At 45.7% G+C, this 20,318-nt stretch overlaps 1 protein-coding gene across 2 annotated transcripts in view; it reads right to left on the bottom strand.

The window, feature by feature from the left end:
- LOC121530714 (metal transporter CNNM4) overlaps window positions 1-17,363 on the bottom strand; it is a 56,747-nt gene extending 39,384 nt beyond the window's left edge. For both annotated transcript variants that reach the window (XM_041835888.2, XM_041835891.2), the window contains exon 1: window positions 15,968-17,363. In XM_041835888.2, the coding sequence (XP_041691822.1) occupies window positions 15,968-17,363 (1,396 nt within the window). The remainder of the gene's footprint in view (window positions 1-15,967) is intronic.
- Window positions 17,364-20,318: the final 2,955 nt, after the last annotated feature.

Here is a 20,318-nt window from a genome sequence, read left to right as displayed (position 1 = left end):
CATTGGAAAGAATTAACAAAAAAAACAGAGCAAACTATAAAGCTATTTGGCCCTAAAGAGAGTACACAGTGGCAGAATACCTGACCACTGTGACTGACCCAAAATTAAGGAAAGCTTTAACTACGTCCAGATTCAGTGAGCATAGCCTTGCTATTGAGAAAGGCCGCCGTAGGCAGACCTTGCTCTCAAGAGAAGACAGGCTATGTGCACACTGCCCACAAAATAAGGTGGAAACTGAGCTGCACTTCCTAACCTCCTGCCAAATGTATGACCATATTAGAGACACATATTTCCCTCAGATTACGCAGACCCGCAAAGAATTTGAAATCCAATTTTGATAAACTCCCATATTTTTTATTGTATTTATTTTACATTTATTTAACTAGGCAAGTCAGTTAAGAACAAATTCTTATTTACAATGACGGCCTACACTGGCCAAACACGGACGACGCTGTGCCAATTGTGCGCCGCCCTATGGGACTCCCAATCACGGCCGGTTGTGATACAGCCTGGAATTGAACCAGGGGGTCTGTAGTGACGCCTCAAGCACTGAGATGCAGTGCCTTAGACCGCTGCACCACTCGGGAGCCCGATTGGGTGAAATACCACAGTGTGCCATAACAGCAGCAAGATTTGTTACCCTTTGCCACAAGAAAAGGGCAACCAGTGAAGAACAAACACAATTGTAAATACAACCCATATTTATTTTCCCTTTTGTACTTTAACTATTTGCACATCGTTACATCAATGTACAGTATATAGCCATTTGAAATGTCGCTATTCCTGTGGAACTTGTGTAATGTTTAATGTTCAGGGTTGTCCAGACTGTTTTAACAGTCTTGCTTTGACCACCAGACGACAGAAAGAGAGAAAAAACAGTTATGAGCTGAACATAACAGTATGCCAGTGGAAGGGAGGGCAGTAGCCAATTCAAATGCTGTAGGCAAATCATTTCTCGAAAAATAAATATGTGTTGATATTAGTTGGCAGGGGTCTTTACTTCAATATTATTGTGTTTTGATGTATTTGTAATATCTTTGAATACTTTCTGGCAGATGTTGTCTAAGACCCCTTTTCCATCTGTTTGACCAGAAATCAAAGCCTTTGCTTATTCCTAATATTTAGGATGGGAAATGGTAGTAAAAACGTATATATGCATTAATTCCTCAAAAATATAGACTCTTCGCTTTTATTTGACATGCTCCTATGAACTTCACATTGGTGCTCATGGGTCCTTTTAGATGGAAATGCCCTTAGCTAACACCCAACGCAGAAAGGAGGAGTGGACAGACTCACACTGACCTGTGACTAGTCTTATCAGTATGAGGATTGGGCAACCTCCAACAGTCATAAAGGTGTGTGTGTCTGTGTGTGTGTCTGTGTGTGTGTCTGTGTGTGTGTCTGTGTGTGTGTCTGTGTGTGTGTCTGTGTGTGTGTGTGTCTGTGTGTGTGTCTGTGTGTGTGTGTGTCTGTGTGTGTGTCTGTGTGTGTGTCTGTGTGTGTGTCTGTGTGTGTGTCTGTGTGTGTGTCTGTGTGTGTGTCTGTGTGTGTGTGTCTGTGTGTGTGTCTGTGTGTGTGTCTGTGTGTGTGTCTGTGTGTGTGTGTGTCTGTGTGTGTGTCTGTGTGTGTGTCTGTGTGTGTGTCTGTGTGTGTGTGTGTCTGTGTGTGTGTCTGTGTGTGTGTCTGTGTGTGTGTCTGTGTGTGTGTCTGTGTGTGTGTCTGTGTGTGTGTCTGTGTGTGTGTCTGTGTGTGTGTCTGTGTGTGTGTCTGTGTGTGCGTACGTCCAAGTGTCCAACACTCAGCTGGGCATCACCTGTTCTGAAGGAGGAAGTTGGAGGAAGTTGCTCAGAACCTGATCTAAGGTCAGCGTTTTGTTTCCCCCTTATAAAAGGATTACAGATAGGATATGAGAAATTTAACTTCCTAGATCTGTGCTAAAAGGGCAACTTCCAGTCTTTCACTGGGGTGTCAGCCAGTAGGAGTGCCTTAGCCTAACCCTAGTGAGTGGAGGACAGGAGCCAGTAGGAGTGCCTTAGCCTAACCCTAGTGAGTGGAGGACAGGAGCCAGTAGGAGTGCCTTAGCCTAACCCTAGTGAGTGGAGGACAGGAGCCAGTAGGAGTGCCTTAGCCTAACCCTAGTGAGTGGAGGACAGGAGCCAGTAGGAGTGCCTTAGCCTAACCCTAGTGAGTGGAGGACAGGAGCCAGTAGGAGTGCCTTAGCCTAACCCTAGTGAGTGGAGGACAGGAGCCAGTAGGAGTGCCTTAGCCTAACCCTAGTGAGTGGAGGACAGGAGCCAGTAGGAGTGCCTTAGCCTAACCCTAGTGAGTGGAGGACAGGAGCCAGTAGGAGTGCCTTAGCCTAACCCTAGTGAGTGGAGGACAGGAGCCAGTAGGAGTGCCTTAGCCTAACCCTAGTGAGTGGAGGACAGGAGCCAGTAGGAGTGCCTTAGCCTAACCCTAGTGAGTGGAGGACAGGAGCCAGTAGGAGTGCCTTAGCCTAACCCTAGTGAGTGGAGGACAGGAGCCAGTAGGAGTGCCTTAGCCTAACCCTAGTGAGTGGAGGACAGGAGCCAGTAGGAGTGCCTTAGCCTAACCCTAGTGAGTGGAGGACAGGAGCCAGTAGGAGTGCCTTAGCCTAACCCTAGTGAGTGGAGGACAGGAGCCAGTAGGAGTGCCTTAGCCTAACCCTAGTGAGTGGAGGACAGGAGCCAGTAGGAGTGCCTTAGCCTAACCCTAGTGAGTGGAGGACAGGAGCCAGTAGGAGTGCCTTAGCCTAACCCTAGTGAGTGGAGGACAGGAGCCAGTAGGAGTGCCTTAGCCTAACCCTAGTGAGTGGAGGACAGGAGCCAGTAGGAGTGCCTTAGCCTAACCCTAGTGAGTGGAGGGGGAGGGGCGTGTTGGGGACTAGGGTCAGAGGGCCATGATTGAGGAAACATGAGCCAATGGGGCGACCGTTTAAGATAAGAGAAGAGGGGGAGAACTTTTGTTTATCTATTTCACTTGCTTTGGCAATGTACAGTGGGGGAAAAAACTATTTAGTCAGCCACCAATTGTGCAAGTTCTCCCACTTAAAAAGATGAGAGAGGCCTGTAATTTTCATCATAGGTGCACGTCAACTATGACAGACAAATTGAGATTTTTTTTCTCCAGAAAATCACATTGTAGGATTTTTTATGAATTTATTTGCAAATTATGGTGGAAAAAAAGTATTTGGTCACCTACAAACAAGCAAGATTTCTGGCTCTCACAGACCTGTAACTTCTTCTTTAAGAGGCTCCTCTGTCCTCAACTCGTTACCTGTATTAATGGCACCTGTTTGAACTTGTTATCAGTATAAAAGACACCTGTCCACAACCACAAACAGTCACACTCCAAACTCCACTATGGCCAAGACCAAAGAGCTGTCAAAGGACACCAGAAACAAAATTGTAGACCTGCACCAGGCTGGGAAGACTGAATCTGCAATAGGTAAGCAGCTTGGTTTGAAGAAATCAACTGTGGGAGCAATTATTAGGAAATGGAAGACATACAAGACCACTGATAATCTCCCTCGATCTGGGGCTCCACGCCAGATCTCACCCCGTGGGGTCAAAATGATCACAAGAACGGTGAGCAAAAATCCCAGAACCACACGGGGGGACCTAGTGAATGACCTGCAGAGAGCTGGGACCAAAGTAACAAAGCCTACCATCAGTAACACACTACGCCGCCAGGGACTCAAATCCTGCAGTGCCAGACGTGTCCCCCTGCTTAAGCCAGTACATGTCCAGGCCCGTCTGAAGTTTGCTAGAGTGCATTTGGATGATCCAGAAGAGGATTGGGGGAATGTCATATGGACAGATGAAACCAAAATATAACTTTTTGGTAAAAACTCAACTCGTCGTGTTTGGAGGACAAAGAATGCTGAGTTGCATCCAAAGAACACCATACCTACTGTGAAGCATGGGGGTGGAAACCTCATGCTTTGGGGCTGTTTTTCTGCAAAGGGACCAGGACGACTGATCCGTGTAAAGGAAAGAATGAATGGGGCCATGTATCGTGAGATTTTGAGTGAAAACCTCCTTCCATCAGCAAGGGCATTGAAGATGAAACGTGGCTGGGTCTTTCAGCATGACAATGATCCCAAACACACCGCCCGGGCAACGAAGGAGTGGCTTCGTAAGAAGCAATTCAAGGTCCTGGAGTGGCCTAGCCAGTCTCCAGATCTCAACCCCATAGAAAATTGTTGGAGGGAGTTGAAAGTCTGTGTTGCCCAGCGACAGCCCCAAAACATCACTGCTCTAGAGGAGATCTGCATGGAGGAATGGGCCAAAATACCAGCAACAGTGTGTGAAAACCTTGTGAAGACTTACAGAAAACGTTTGACCTGTGTCATTGCCAACAAAGGGTATATAACAAAGTATTGAGAAACTTTTGTTATTGACCAAATACTTATTTTTCCACATAATTTGCAAATAAATTCATTAAAAATCCTACAATGTGATTTTCTGGATTTTTTTTCTTCTCATTTTGTCTGTCATAGTTGACGTGTACCTATGATGAAAATTACAGGCCTCTCTCATCTTTTTAAGTGGGAGAACTTGCACAATTGGTGGCTGACTAAATACTTTTTCCCCCCACTGTAAACATATGTTTCCCATGGCAATAAAGCCCTTTAATTGAGGGGGGGGCAGAGTGGAGGAGAGGGAAGGGGGGTGAGACTGAGTGGAGGAGAGGGAAGGGGGGGAGACTGAGTGGAGGAGAGGGAAGGGGGGGAGACTGAGTGGAGGAGAGGGAAGGGGGGAGACTGAGTGGAGGAGAGGGAAGGGGGCAAAAGAAAAGAGTCACACTCACTCAGCCACTTCCATAAACCAACTGATTTGTTCACAGCAATCTCAACTTAATTGTCATGAGAATCCATAATAAACAGTTGTATTATGTTCACTATGCAGCCCCTGTGAATGATTGTTGTGTTCCTTTTGACTCACCTTATATGTCCTACAGGAGCCACCGTACCTGCCTCCTGTTATGTTGGCTCACCAATGTGAGGAGAGTTGTAGCTAATACACGCTAGCAGTTTATAACGAATTTAGCTAGTCTCGTTCTTTCTACATAACAGTATTTTTCTCTTGAACAGAGTTCAGGGCCTAAAAAATGTTTTGGTCCACCAGCCACTGTGGCAGATAGATTGAAAAATATACCAGCCACTCAGATTTTTTACCAGCCAAAATGTTTTTTCCCCCGCTAAAATTACACAAAAAAACACATAAAAAAGGATGAGCATGCTTTGTAAACGTTTCTAAAACAATACATGTATTACTAGTAAGAAGTAATGTGGTATGATGTTTAATTTCATTTCAATTTTGTGACCTGAGTCTTTTAACCAAATTATCAGACGCAAAAATGTTTACCTGCCCCTTTAAGGGTGGAAGGTTCCCGTGGTAACGTGACTCAGTCACGTTTGTGTCTGTGAGATTGAGAGTCTGACTAGTACCAGTGTTGTCTTCTCTTCCCTAGCAGTTGAAACTCAAGCAGTGAAAAACAGCCTAACTTGGTAACAAAACAAGGTAAATAGCCATAGAAACACAAGGACAAAGTCTCACTTCAGTAGACGTTCGTTTCAAGTAAATTAGACCAACTTTTATGTCTGTGCGCAGCGCTTCTAAAAATGAATCTTGAACTCAGCTCTTCACGTGTGCACAGCTCCCAGCCTGGCAGTGTTGCAGCTCGAGGTGGGATAGGTTATATAGGATTCATAGTTCTTTGACTTTGTGCGATTAATTTATCAGCTATGAAACAAAACAGCAGAAATACTTTGAATACAGCTACTGCAGCATTTGTTTTACTATAAATGTGATCATACTTGACTATTTTTATTCACAAATGCGAGTGAAATGCTCACACTGTGGAGCCCTACCACCAACCAATGTGGCTGGTGAAATAGACATCTTACCCGCCAATGCCAGAATCTACCCGCAGGTGGCAGGTGGCGGGTGTTCATTTTACAGAGTTCCTCCAGTTTCCCAGATGTAGCCTGCCTAGGCTATATCCCTGTGCTCGAAATCTACAAAAAGGTAGGCATAAAGTTATTGGCACTGGAAGCTAAACTTAACACTAATTAGACACTTTTTAACTACACGTCACAATTCCAGACGTAACAGCCTATTTTCTGGCAATTTATCTGTTCACTTTACCAGCATTGCATCGCATAGATGCGAGAAAAATAGACTTGCTTTCTAATTTGAAGCGCATGACGCCGTTGACGATGTTGACTCTCGCGGACCATCTGTTTTCTCTCATTCACTACCATGCATTCTAATTCCAGCTTGCACACACATGTAAAAAAACAAACTGCTTTTCGTTAGATTTGAGCTTAAGGGTTAGGCAAAGCATTTCAACAGACACTGTGTCTAATGGTTAGGCAAAGCATTTCAACAGACACTGTCTAAGGGTTAGGCTAACCTGGCTAGAGGCAGAACATAATTAGTGTCATAAAATGTAATGGACAAAGAAAAACATTGGGCTGGGTTAACGTGAAGGAATGTCATTGAACTGTCTGTGACACACACACACATACAGCGAGGTCCCTAACAACTGACAAAAGCACAGTACATGGTGAGATAGGCCTGTCTGCCATCACAGATATAGGTTACAAGGTCCTGGTGCACAATGACAATCAATTGCCACCTGACAACTGGAAAACCCACCACAACATAAGGGAACATTGGGAGAGGGTTGGCACGAGGTATTCAATCTGAAACAGTGTTTTCAAAATTCAACCAACCAACCAAACACCCACCCACCCACCTACGGTAGCTGTACAGTCCCTTCAGGCTCTATGGCTTTCAAACTTGTCATGAATTTTCTTAATGCATTCTGTGGTTTTATATATATATGGGGATATTTGAGATGGTTTAATGAAGCACACTGCCTGCCCTTCAAGACATCTACAGCACCCGGTGTCACAGGAAGGCCAAGATGATCATCAAGGACCTCAGCCACCCGAGCCACGGCCTGTTCACCCCGCTATCATCCAGAAGGCGAGGTCAGTACAGGTGCATCAAAGCTGGGACCGAGAGACTGAAAAACAGCTTCTATCTCAAGGCCATCAGACTGTTAAATAGCCATCACTAGCCAGCCTCCACCCAGTACCCTGCCCTGAACTTAGTCACTGGCACTAGCCAGCTACCACCCGGTTACTCAACCCTGCACCTTAGAGGCTGCTGCCCTATGTACATAGACATGGAATCACTGGTTACTTTAATAAATGGGACACTGCTCACTTTAATAATGTTTACATACAGTTTTATCTATTTCATATGTATATATTGTATTCTAGTCAAGGCCATCCTATTCAGCTATTGCTGTACATATACTATTCTATCCTACGTATTAGTCAGATATACTACATATTCTATCCACATCCTGTCCATTAATGTCTATACATCCCATCACGCACACAACCAAAAGTATGTGGACACCTGCTTGTCGAACATCTCTTTCCAAAATCATGGGCATTAGTATGGAGTTGCTCCCCCCTTTGCTGCTATAGCAGCCTCCACTCTTCTGGGAAGGCTTTCCACTAGATGTTGGAACATTGCTGCGGGGACTTGCTTCCATTCAGCCACAAGAGCATTAGTGAGGTCGGGCACTGATGTTGGGCGATTAGGCCTGGCTCGCAGTCTGCGTTCCAATTCATCCCAAAGGTGTTCGATGGGGTTGAGGTCAGGGCTCTGTGCAGGTCAGTCAAGTTCTTCCACACCGATCTCGACTAACCATTTCTGTATGGACCTTGCTTTGTGCACGGGGGCATTGTCATGCTGAAACAGGAAAGGGCCTTCCACAAACTGTTGCCACAAATTTGGAAGCACAGAATCGTCTAGAATGTCATTTTATGCTGTAGCGTTAAGATTTCCCTTCACTGGAACTAAGGGGCCTAGTCCGAACCATGAAAAACAGCCCCAGACCATTATTCCTCCTCCACCAAACTTTACAGTTGGCACTATGCATTCGGGCAGGTAGCGTTCTCCTGGCATCCGCCAAACCCAGATTTGTCCGTCGGACTGCCAGATGGTGAAGCGTGATTCATCACTCCGAAGAACGGGTTTCCACTGCTCCAGAGCATTGACGGCGAGCTTTACACCCTCTAGCCGACGCTTGGCATTGCGCATGGTGATCTTAGGCTTGTGTGCAGCTGCTCGGCCATGGAAACCCATTTCATGAAACTCCTGACGAACAGTTATTGTGCTGACTTTGCTTCCAGAGGTAGTTTGGAACTCAGTAGTGAGTGTTGCAACCGAGAACAGACCATTTTTATGCGCTACGCGCTTCAGCACTCGGTGGTCCCGTTCTGGGAGCTTGTGAGGCCGACCACTTCGCGGCTGATCCATTGTTGCTCCTAGACGTTTCCACTTCACAATAACAGCACTTACAGTTGACCAGGGCAGCTCTAGCAGGGCAGAAATTTGACAAACTGACTTGTTGCAAAGGTGGCATCCTATGACGGTGCCACGTTGAAAATCACTGAGCTCTTCAGTAAGGCTGCCAATGTTTGTCTATGGCGATTGCATGGCTGTGTGCTCGATTTTATATACCTGTCAGCAATGGGTGTGGCTGAAATAGCCGAATCCACTCATTTGAAGGGGTGCCCACATACTTTGTATATATAGTGTATATTTATACTCCGGACTCCGACGTTGCTCGTCCTAATATTTCTAGATTTCTTAATTCCATTCTTTTACTTTTAGATTTGTGTGTACTGTTAAATGTTACTGCACTGTTGGAGCTAGGAACACGAGCATTTCGCTACACCCGCAATAACATCTGCAAAATATATGTCGACCAATAACATTTGATTTGATGAAGCTCAGGTCATTCCCCAGGTCATTGTTGTAAATGACAATGTGTTCTCTATCAGTCAACTTACTAAAGAGTTAACAAACAATAGTCTGTCTGTCTGCCTGCCTGCCTGTCTGTCTGTCTCTGGTGATACAGTAAGGTATGATGTCTGCCTGCCTGCCTGTCTGTCTGTCTATCTGTCTGTCTGTCTGTCTCTGGTGATACAGTAAGGTATGATGTCTGTCTGTCTGCCTGCCTGCCTGCCTGCCTGTCTGTCTGTCTGTCTCTGGTGATACAGTAAGGTATGATGTCTGCCTGCCTGCCTGCCTGCCTGCCTGTCTGCCTGCCTGTCTGCCTGCCTGCCTGCCTGCCTGCCTGTCTGTCTGTCTGCCTGTCTGTCTGTGGTGATACAGTAAGGTATGATGTCTGCCTGCCTGCCTGCCTGCCTGTCTGCCTGCCTGCCTGTCTGTCTCTGGTGATACAGTAAGGTATGATGTCTGCCTGCCTGCCTGCCTGCCTGTCTGTCTGCCTGCGTGTCTGTCTGTCTGCCTGCCTGCCTGTCTCTGGTGATACAGTAAGGTATGATGTCTGCCTGCCTGTCTGTCTGCCTGCGTGTCTGTCTGTCTGTCTGCCTGCCTGTCTCTGGTGATACAGTAAGGTATGATGTCTGTCTGTCTGTCTGTCTGTCTGTCTGTCTCTGGTGATACAGTAAGGTATGATGTCTGCCTGCCTGCCTGCCTGCCTGTCTGTCTGCCTGCGTGTCTGTCTGTCTGCCTGCCTGCCTGTCTCTGGTGATACAGTAAGGTATGATGTCTGCCTGCCTGTCTGTCTGCCTGCGTGTCTGCCTGCCTGCCTGCCTGCCTGTCTCTGGTGATACAGTAAGGTATGATGTCTGCCTGCCTGTCTGTCTGCCTGCGTGTCTGTCTGTCTGTCTGCCTGCCTGTCTCTGGTGATACAGTAAGGTATGATGTCTGTCTGTCTGTCTGTCTGTCTGTCTGTCTCTGGTGATACAGTAAGGTATGATGTCTGCCTGCCTGCCTGCCTGCCTGCCTGCCTGTCTGTCTGCCTGCGTGTCTGTCTGTCTGCCTGTCTGCCTGTCTCTGGTGATACAGTAAGGTATGATGTCTGTCTGTCTGTCTGTCTGTCTGCCTGCCTGCCTGCCTGCCTGCCTGCCTGCCTGCCTGCCTGTCTCTGGTGATACAGTAAGGTATGATGTCTGCCTGCCTGCCTGCCTGCCTGTCTGTCTGCCTGCCTATCTCTGGTGATACAGTAAGGTATGATGTCTGCCTGCCTGCCTGCCTGCCTGTCTGTCTGTCTGCCTGCGTGTCTGTCTGTCTGCCTGCCTGCCTGTCTCTGGTGATACAGTAAGGTATGATGTCTGCCTGCCTGTCTGTCTGCCTGCGTGTCTGTCTGTCTGTCTGCCTGCCTATCTCTGGTGATACAGTAAGGTATGATGTCTGTCTGTCTGTCTGTCTGTCTGCCTGCCTGCCTGCCTGTCTGCGGTGATACAGTAAGGTATGATGTCTGTCTGTCTGTCTGTAAGGTATGATAGAAGGGCTTTATATCTTTATATAGTCAGCTGGTATTATCTTCCTATCTGATGAGGAAACAATGAAACAATCTGTGGAGGATCATCAGGGTGACTCACAGCAGGAACACACACCCACACCCACACCCACACGGCAAGCGGTACCAGTGCGCCAAGTCTGGAACCAACAGGACCCTGAACAGCTTCTACCACCAAGCCATAAGATTGCTAAACAAGGCTGCTAAATAGCTAATCAAATGGCTACCCGGACTTCCTGCATGAACCCTTATTTTAACTAACTCTTGCACTGAATCTATACACACACACACACACACACACACTTCTCTACCGACACAAACTTACACTGACACCCCAACACACACACACACTACATACGCACACACACACACACACACACACACACACACACACACTCAAGATCAAAATGCTGTTTTTCCATATCACTACAAGAGAGCAGGACTGGAAGCTAGCCAATAGCCTGGACAGTGACCAGACGTTTTCATTGAATCTGTTCATGTACAGATTTATCTTTCGCCCAGGGCCTACATGTTCACCTATAGCTCTGCTTTCACCCCAACTCTGTGTGATATTACCCTACAATTTTATGGACAGTGACCAGGTGTTTCCATTGATTCACATCATGTTTTTCACCCAGGCCTACAGACATAATGGACATAATCTACAGATAATCAATGGAGCAGGGTTTCCGTTAGGAAAATGTAGCACCGGACATTTGAGAAATGTACGGGACCCATGGGTGAGCAACCTGATTAGGGCGTCCACCCACGGTGCTTAGAATGACAGAAATCACATTTAGATTATGGTAATTTATATTAACAGAACATGCAAGTCGAGGATGCAACGATGTGCGGTCCTTCGTACTGAATTCTGAAGCGCACTTTGAAGATGTTAGAATAACTGTCCACATTTACTTTTCCTCAGCCAACAAGACGAGTAACGAACAGCAAAATCCCCCATAGTAGAAAAGTTGACCTATTCTATTGGTCAGCTTGTCGAGAAAGAAATAGCCTATTCCAAACAGACTCTGGGACAGTTGTGGGAGGACGATTGATCCCAAATCCATCCAACCAGGAGGCCTATGCTATATTTAAAAAAAAAGTTACAAACCAATGAGTCTGATGAAACAGATCAGAACGTTTAGCTTAAAATGTTGATAAACTATTATTTCTTCCGATTAAAAGCGCAGCGATACGCACCAGGCAGTATACCAGGCTGCACGTGAATGTTCGTTCCATAAAGCAATTAGCGGGTAAACACGCACCACACATGCAAGCGGTTTTATGTGACAGATGAAAATATCCGTTAGACATTGAGAAAGACTGGAGATCTAATATTACTAGGATTGTGCCTTTGGCTACTGGACAATGAAAGAAAGTTTATATAAATGAATTGCCTCCACAGATATGGTCTGATTTTGGTAAGACACTCCTCATAATAAGTAATAAAACGTTCAGGTTTCTAACAATTAAGTATATGTTTTCAAAATGCATACTGCCTCCAGTTCATTGCAAAGTGGTGTGTGACGTGCTGATGAAGCCGGCCTTCCGTTGCCTATACATTTGCTGTTTGAGATGCTGCAGCTGCAGCTCTCTCTGTCTGACATATTTTCCGCTCAAAGGCTCTGTATGCTGTAGGCATATGATAAATAAGCTACATAATGAATATACTGTACACACTCGCCAATTTAATTCCACTCAATTATGCAAATTAACCTATAGACCGATAAGCATGACCAGTCAAATGTATTGACATCAACTAGTATTTCCATCAATGAATAGGCTAAAAAGCATTATTTTGCAATGGGATGTTTTTCTTCTCCCGGACAATTGGCGGAGCCTATTTTATTTATCAGCATTTCTATTTTTTTAATCGTCCAAAAGCCAACTATTACCGGGTAACAGAAACCCTGCAGTGGAGGCTCCTCAGAGGAGGAAGGAGAGGACCATCCTATTCAGTGAATTTCATAAAAATACAAATAGTGAGACATTTAAAAAGTAACTTTTTTTGATAAAACTACACTAAATACACTCAGGGCACCAAATAACTGATGAAAACACTGTTTTGCAATTAAGTTCTACATTAGCCTCAACAGCATCCTCTACGGTAACGACATGGTGTAGCCGGAAGAGAGCTATTTTCTATCCTCCTCTGGGTACATTGACTTCAATACAAAACCTAGGAGGCTTGTGGTTCTCACCCCCTTCCATAGACTTACACAGTAATTATGACGACATCCAGAGGACATCCTCCAACCTATCAGAGCTCTTGCAGTATGAACTAACTTCTTGTCCACCCAATCAAAAGGATCAGAGAATGAATCTAGTACTGAAAGCATAAGCTACAGCTAGCTAGCACTGCAGTGGATAAAGTGTGGTGAGTAGTTGACTCAAAGAGAGAAAAATACAATAGTTGAACAGTTAACAAATTAATTTCTTCAAAAATTAAGGAGAAGCAGCAGAGAGAGCATTTATGGTCCTCTGTAGCTCAGCTGGTAGAGCACGGCGCTTGTAACGCCAAGGTAGTGGGTTCGATCCCCGGGACCACCCATACACACAAAAAATGTATGCACGCATGACTGTAAGTCACTTTGGATAAAAGCGTCTGCTAAATGGCATATTATATTATTATTATTTATTCTAAGGTCACTTACTTAGCTAATGCAGCTAGCCTACTCAACAACCTGACTCAAAACAGAGAGGAACGTTATTTATGTTAGCTAGCTGGCTAAGGCTATCCAACACAGCAACTCTTCCAAGTCAAGGTAAGCTTCCGGTTATATAAATTTATTGCCACCGGGGCCCGCCGATGTAACTGCTAGCTGTACACTGTACTGCGTGATTGTACACATTGTTTGGATTGTGGGTTTACTAACGCGTTAGTTCTAGTTTGTTGACTATAACGTTAATATGGTGGCAATGATGTAGGCTGTGTAGCAGTTAGCGGTTATGGTATGAAGGTTTGGTTTGGATAGGTTTTTGTGCCTGGTCACAGACAGCTGTTGTGTTGTGCACTGAAGTCCACAAGCGAAGAGAAAAGGCGAGAGGAGGAGAGTGCTTAGATGCGAGAAGGAATTTCACAACGAGCAAAGTGATGTCGCTGTATGTGGCTGCTATGAAAGTGAACTGTGTTTGCGGGTGAGCAGGTTCTGTAGCAAAACATTTCTTATACGGAAGCAAACGGAACGCAACGGGGAGAGACCTACCTGAAATTGTCCAACAGAAACTATAGTTTTAGTTGCAAAACAAAACATTTTGCAACTGTTTGGACTAATGATTACACCCCAGGAACAGCTAGACGCAGGCAAGAGTGTGCATGGCAGTATTGCATGTGTCACCATCTGTCACCTTGATTACTCCAACTTTTCTCTCGACCTGTGCACCAACGTTATAAACTTTCATTTGTCGGCTAGGTTGTAGCAACCTCATGATCGGTATAGGGCAAATTTGAGTATCATGTAGTAGCCTAAACCTATTGATGTTACATTGAGCTGGGTGAATGGAATATGAATGACAGTCATCCAATATGCTGTAACAGAAATAAGGCCATGCTCATTTAAAAAATTGCCCTCCCTAATCTTGAACGGCACGAACCGCCACTGATCTACCTGTTCACCTATAGCTCTGGTTTCACCACAACGCTTGGTCTCTGCTCTCCATGACAACACATTAGACCCTATTCATCTTTAGACTGGACCAAAGAGACAAGGCGGGGGGCATCATACACACAGAGCACTCAGGACAACAGCAAATGGCAGACAGTGTTGGGTGCCATGGCAACCGATGCCAAATGGCAGGGAGTGGAACTCTGGAACTCGACATGCCATGTGGGGGGTTGGGAGTCATGTGTTTCGCCAACTCACCATGGATACGAAACGGACGGCTGCAGAGCCAAACAACACATGTATGTCCACTATCCCTCCACAGTGTACTGGGTTAGCCAATAGAGATTAGGTGGAACACTGTTTCACAGCCAAATCTAACCCGCCGTCCCGTAGCCCTGTCTGCCTGCCAGCCACCACTGAAGACGTTCCAGAGAATGGGCTTATGTGCTGCTATACTGACACTTATAATGACATTAACTACAACTTTACTCAATCCTATTGTGCTAGGCTGGCTAGGCTACATTACCTGACAGTAGTAGGATGCAGACTGCCTTGTTTATGTCTGTATGGGCCTACATTGTTCAAGGTTGAGTGAGAGGGCTGACTGAGAATTACAAGGCTACTGTGGTTCTAATTCTAAATCAATGAAAACAGAGAACTAGACACACAATGTCGTCCCAGTCACATGACTGATAACGAAGAGGAGGAAGAGATACCATAACACCAGTGAATCAGAGAGATGCCCCTCCTCCATTCATCTGTAGAGAGAAACACAAACACACACAGTGTGACCGTCTGTCTGTCTGTCTGTCTGTCTGTCTGGCAGCCAATGAGAGCTGTAGAAGCTATCTACAGTCCATCTGTCTGTCTGCCTGGCAGCGAATGAGAGCTGAAGAAGCTATCTACAGTCTGTCTGTCTGTCTGTCTGTCTGCCTGCCTGCCTGGCAGCGAATGAGAGCTGAAGAAGCTATCTACAGTCTGTCTGTCGGTCTGTCTGTCTAGGTGTCTGTCTGTCTATGTGTCTGTCTGTCTAGGTGTCTGTCTGTCTAGGTGTCTGTCTGTCTGTCTGTCTAGGTGTCTGGATGTCTGTCTAGGTGTCTGTCTTGGTGTCTGTCTAGGTGTCTGTCTAGGTGTCTGTCTACGTCTGTCTGCCTGGCAGCGAATGAAAGCTGAAGAAGCTATCTACAGTCTGTCTGTATGTCTGTCTGTCTAGGTGTCTGTCTGTCTAGGTGTCTGTCTGTATGTCGGTGTCTGTCTGTCTGTCTAGGGGTCTGACCTTGAGACCAAACCCTGGGAGAGAGTGATTAAAACACCCCTGCGGGAAAGGGCGAGAGAGCGTGTGTGTGTGTGTGTGTATAGAGAAGCTAGGTGAATGAGAAGTTTGTACACTACAGTGTGTGACGTGACATGGAATCCAATGGGGTGAACCAGGAACAGGATAGAGGCGAGCGGCTCATAGAATGCAGCCAGATAGGCCAGATAGATGCCATATAAAAACATCAAACAAGCCCACAAAGAATCAATAACATAACATCTCTCTCAAAGTTCACTGAAACTGATGGAGAGAAAACATGCATTTCTGGGCCCAAATATTTTGATGTGTGTGTGTGTGTCTGATGAAAAGTGACAGTCTATTTCTCTCTCTCACACACACACACACACACACACACACACACACACACACACACACACAGAGGAGTTAAATCCTAATAGGCTCTATCACCTCTCACACACACACTTCCATTGGAAAAGCCCCCATCAGCCACTGCTGTCCCTGACAAGGTAAACAAACTAGGTAAAGGTAGTAAACAAGGTAAATAACTTGTTTAGTGATCAGGTAAACAAACTAATCAATGTAAACAAAACCACATCACCCTCACTACCTTCCCTCCCTGTGAGCCCTTTGGGTCCTGGTCTAAAGTAGTGCACTATAAAGGGAATAGGGTGTCATTTGGGAGTCAACCTGTCTCCAAACAAACCTTTCTTGAACTCCTCCAACATGGAATCCAGCTTGGTGTCATGGAACACGAAGTGCACTGGGTGGTTGTAGAACTTGGTGATGGTCTTCAGCGTCGTACAGTCATCCGGATCAACGAAAGCCAGGTCCTTGACAAACAAGATATCCACAATGTTCGATCTCTCGTCCTCGAACACCGGTATGCGTGTGTAACCGCTCTCCATGATCTCTGACATGGTGTTAAAGTCCAACACCGCGTCGCTGTGGATCATGAAGGAGTTACTGATCGGCGTCATGACATCTTCAACGGTTTTGGTCCGTAGCTCGAGCGCGCCCTGGATCATGTTGAGCTCCTCTTTGACCAGGTCATTGTACGGTTCCGTTACTCTCAGCATCTCCACCAGCTTCTCCCGGTTGTACACGGTACCGATCTCCTGGCCCAGGATGCAGTCCAGGAGTTTACTGATGGGCCATGACAGTGGGAAGGTCACCAACATAAAGAACTTGGTCACCATGATGGTGTTAGCTCCTACAGCCAGTCCGTGGCGAGAGCACAGCGCCTGGGGAACGATCTCCCCGAATATCACAATACCTATAGTGGAAGCGACCACTGCTCCCAGACCTGACCCTATCAAATCATCCAGGAGGATGGTGAGCGTTGTGTTGACAAGCACATTACCCAGGAGCAACGAGCATAAAAGATAGTTCCCTTTCCTCCGAATGGGCTCGATCTTGCTGGCGTACCTCTTCTCCTTTTCGGTACCGCAGTTCTGGACTATACGGAGCTCCATAGGATCCAGGGCCATGAGTCCCAGGTTGAGCCCGCTGAACATACCTGACAGCACCAGCAGGCAGCAGATGAGGATGCACTGGAACCACATAGGAAGCATGGACTTCTTTTCCTCAACCACCCGCAGCCTCCCGTCATCCTCACCCAACAGGTACCACTTGCCATCTTGGCTGTCCCGGACGCACAGCCCATACTCCTTCTTGAGCTCGCGCTTCCGTAGCGGCTTGATTTTCAAACTCACCACCCCCGAGGTTCCGAGGTGGCTCACGTTCATGCCACCCCGGATAACGATATCTTTGGTATATTCGGCGCAAGTCCTGTTAAAATGGCCATTGTTGCTGGTAACATCAACATGTTCATGTTCCATGAACTTGATCTGTGACGAGGTGTCAGGAAGAATCTGCAGCCCGTAGAACCTCATGAAGATGTTGCTCTCCTCTGTTACTTGGATCACCCCGTCGTCTGTGGTAGTGGCCGGCTTGTCGCTCCTCTCCAGCCGCATGCCGAAGACCTGGGTGGGGCTACCGGTCTCCGGGATCCCCGTCTCGGCTTCTGTGCCCGCCGTACACCGTAAGAAAACGATTAAAGTTAGCGTATACCCCTGCCAGCCACTCCAGTCTGTCGCCATGTTTGTTTCACTCTCCGCGAACTCGGAGCTGACGTCACCTACTCACTTTGCACAGCCCGCCCTTCATTAACATAATGCTGCGGCGCGTCCAATCCGCATCCGAAACGTCACCTATTAAAATTGAGCGAGCCCCTCTTGTTTTCTTAAGGTGGACTGCTAGTATTGTTTTTAAGGTGAACGTACGCAAGGGTATCAATAACATTTGTGGCACTTATACATGTTATTTTAGGTATTGATATGGAACAGTGGCGCTTCACACATTATATTTATTGTTGTTTAAAGCGGAAATCTGCATTTGAAACAATAACCAAGCGTTTTCCCCGCCACTGGTTCGGTGGAAAGTTCCGCCACTGGTTCGGTAGAAAGTTGAGGATTGGGGCTGCAGAAATGTAACCGCTCTCAAATTCATAGACAGAGCTATGGATACAAGAACCGACCATCCATGATATCATGCTATACAGTGTTTCTTTATATTGACTTTGTTTACAAACAAACAATGTTCTATTTTGGGTTCTGATGGGGACAGTTCAACTAAGCTAATGAGTCATTTATAAGTTATATTCTTCAAGAATCAGTGGGTACATATAATTAATTTATAAATCCAAAAATGGATGTAGCAACTGCAGATTGCCCCTTTAAAGTCTGAAATGTCTTATTATCACATACACCTGCTCCTGTTTTCAGTCAACTGCACCTTGTTGGTAGTAAACATTACATCATGACATAAATGCCTCACTCTGATTGTAGAGTGATGAGATCATTCCCAAAGTCTGATATTTCTAACTGAGTACACGGGGATCTACTGCTCTACCGCTACCCTGCAAGATATTTCTGAACTTTATCTTTTCATATGATTATTTAATTTTTTACCAACATGTAGGGGTTCATATTGATAGGAGATTGACTAGTGCCTGCACATTTACGTCATTTAGCAGACGCTCTTATCCTGAGGGACTTACAGTTAGTGAATACATATATTTTTTATATATATACTTACCCCCCGTGGGAAGCGAACCCACAACCCTGGCGTTGCAAACGCCATGCTCTATCAACTGAGCTACATCCCTGCCGGCTATTCCCTCCCCTACCCTGGACAATTGTGCGCCGCCCATGAGTCTCCCGGTCGCGGCCAGCTGGGACAGAGCCTGGATTCGAACCAGGATCTCTAGTGGCACAGTGCCTTAGACCACTGCGCCACTCAGGAGCTCACTGCACCACACACAAGCAGTAGAGACCTGGGTTCAAATACATGTGTATTTGAGTATTTGTTATTTAAATACTTTAAGTACTTTTATCTGAGTATTTTAATCGTTATCTGTTAAAAATAAAAAATAGTCTAGCAAATTATATTTGAAAGTATTTTCAAACACTTATTTGAAATATTATTTTGAAATACCTGGGTTAAGTGCATGGGAGTTTATTTGAGTCAATGTATTTGAGTATTTTCAAATACTTTCCAATATTCAACTACGGTACTTGTTTTTTCAGATAAAGGCTATCTGAATTATGGTTGCAAGGGAATGTAGTGCGGCAGGTAGCTTAGTGGGTAAGCCTTGTGCCAGTAACCGAAAGGTCGCTGGTTCTAATCCCCGAGCCGACTAGATGAAAAATCTGTCGATGTGCCCTTGAGCAAGGCACTTAATCCTAATTGCTCTGGATAAGAGCGTCTGCTAAATGACTAAAAATGTTAAAAAAGAAAAGAATGTTTATTACTGGAAACTTTCAAAGTCTATCACAAGACATCTAGTGGCCCTTTTGGGTAATTCAGATGATCAGAAATCAAATCAAATCGAATTGTATTTGTCACATGTGCCGAATACAACAGGTGTAGACCTTACCGTGAATTGCTTACTTACAAGCCCTTAACCAACAATGCCGTTTTCAGAAAATAAGAGTTAAGAAAATATTTACAAAATAAACTAAAGTAATTTTTTTTTTACAAAAAATAACACAATAAAATAACAATAACGAGGCTATATATAGGTGGTATGTGCGGGGCAGTGGAGACTGCTGAGGGGAGGACATCTCATAATAATGGCTGGAATGGAGTCAATGGAATGGTATCAAACACATTAAAGATGTGGTTTTCATGTGGTTGATACCACTATATTGACTCCATTCCAGCCATTATTATGAGCCATCCTCCCCTCAGCAGCCTCCACTGGTGCGGGCGGGGGTACAGGTTAGTCGAGGTAATTGAGGTAATATGTACATGTAGGTAGGGGTAAAGTGACTATGCATAGATAATAAACAGTGACTAGCAGCAGTGTAAAAAAAAAAGGTGGGGGGTCAATGCAAATAGTACGGGTAGCCATTTTATGAATTGTTCAGTAGTCTTATGGCTTGGGTGTAGAAGCTGTTAAGGAGCCTTTTGGGCTTAGACTTGGCGCTCCGGTACCGCTTGCCGTGCAGTAGCAGAGAGAACAGTCTATGACTTGGGTGGCTGACACCACCTAGTATAGAGGTCCTGGATGGCAGGAAGCTTGGCCCCAGTGATGTACTGGGCCGTACGCACTACCCTCTGTAGCGCCTTACGGACGGATGACGAACAGTTGCCATACCAGGCGGTGATGCAACCGGTCAGGATGCTCTCGATGGTGCAGCTGTAGAACCTTTTGAGGATCTGAGGACCTATGCCAAATCTTTTCAGTCTCCAGAGGGGTATAGGCGTTGTCATGCCCTCTTCATGACTGTCTTGGTGTGTTTGGACCATGATAGTTTGTTGGTGATGTGGACACCAAGGAACTTGAAGCTCTCGACCCGCTCCACTACAGCCCCATCGATGTGAATGGGGGCGTGTTCAGTCCTCCTTTTCCTGTAGTCCAGGTGTCTGTAGTGATCTCTGGCCCTCTCTCTGGCCTTATCACATGAAAAATATATGAAATAATCAAATAAGATGATTTTGAAGAAAAAAAAAGAATGACAAAGCTGTAAAACATGATCCTAAACATAAAC

Source organism: Coregonus clupeaformis, chromosome 18 (genome assembly GCF_020615455.1).
Source record: "Coregonus clupeaformis isolate EN_2021a chromosome 18, ASM2061545v1, whole genome shotgun sequence".
In the NCBI taxonomy this organism is placed as follows: Eukaryota; Metazoa; Chordata; class Actinopteri; order Salmoniformes; family Salmonidae; genus Coregonus; species Coregonus clupeaformis.
This window is presented reverse-complemented; position numbering and strand designations above follow the sequence as displayed.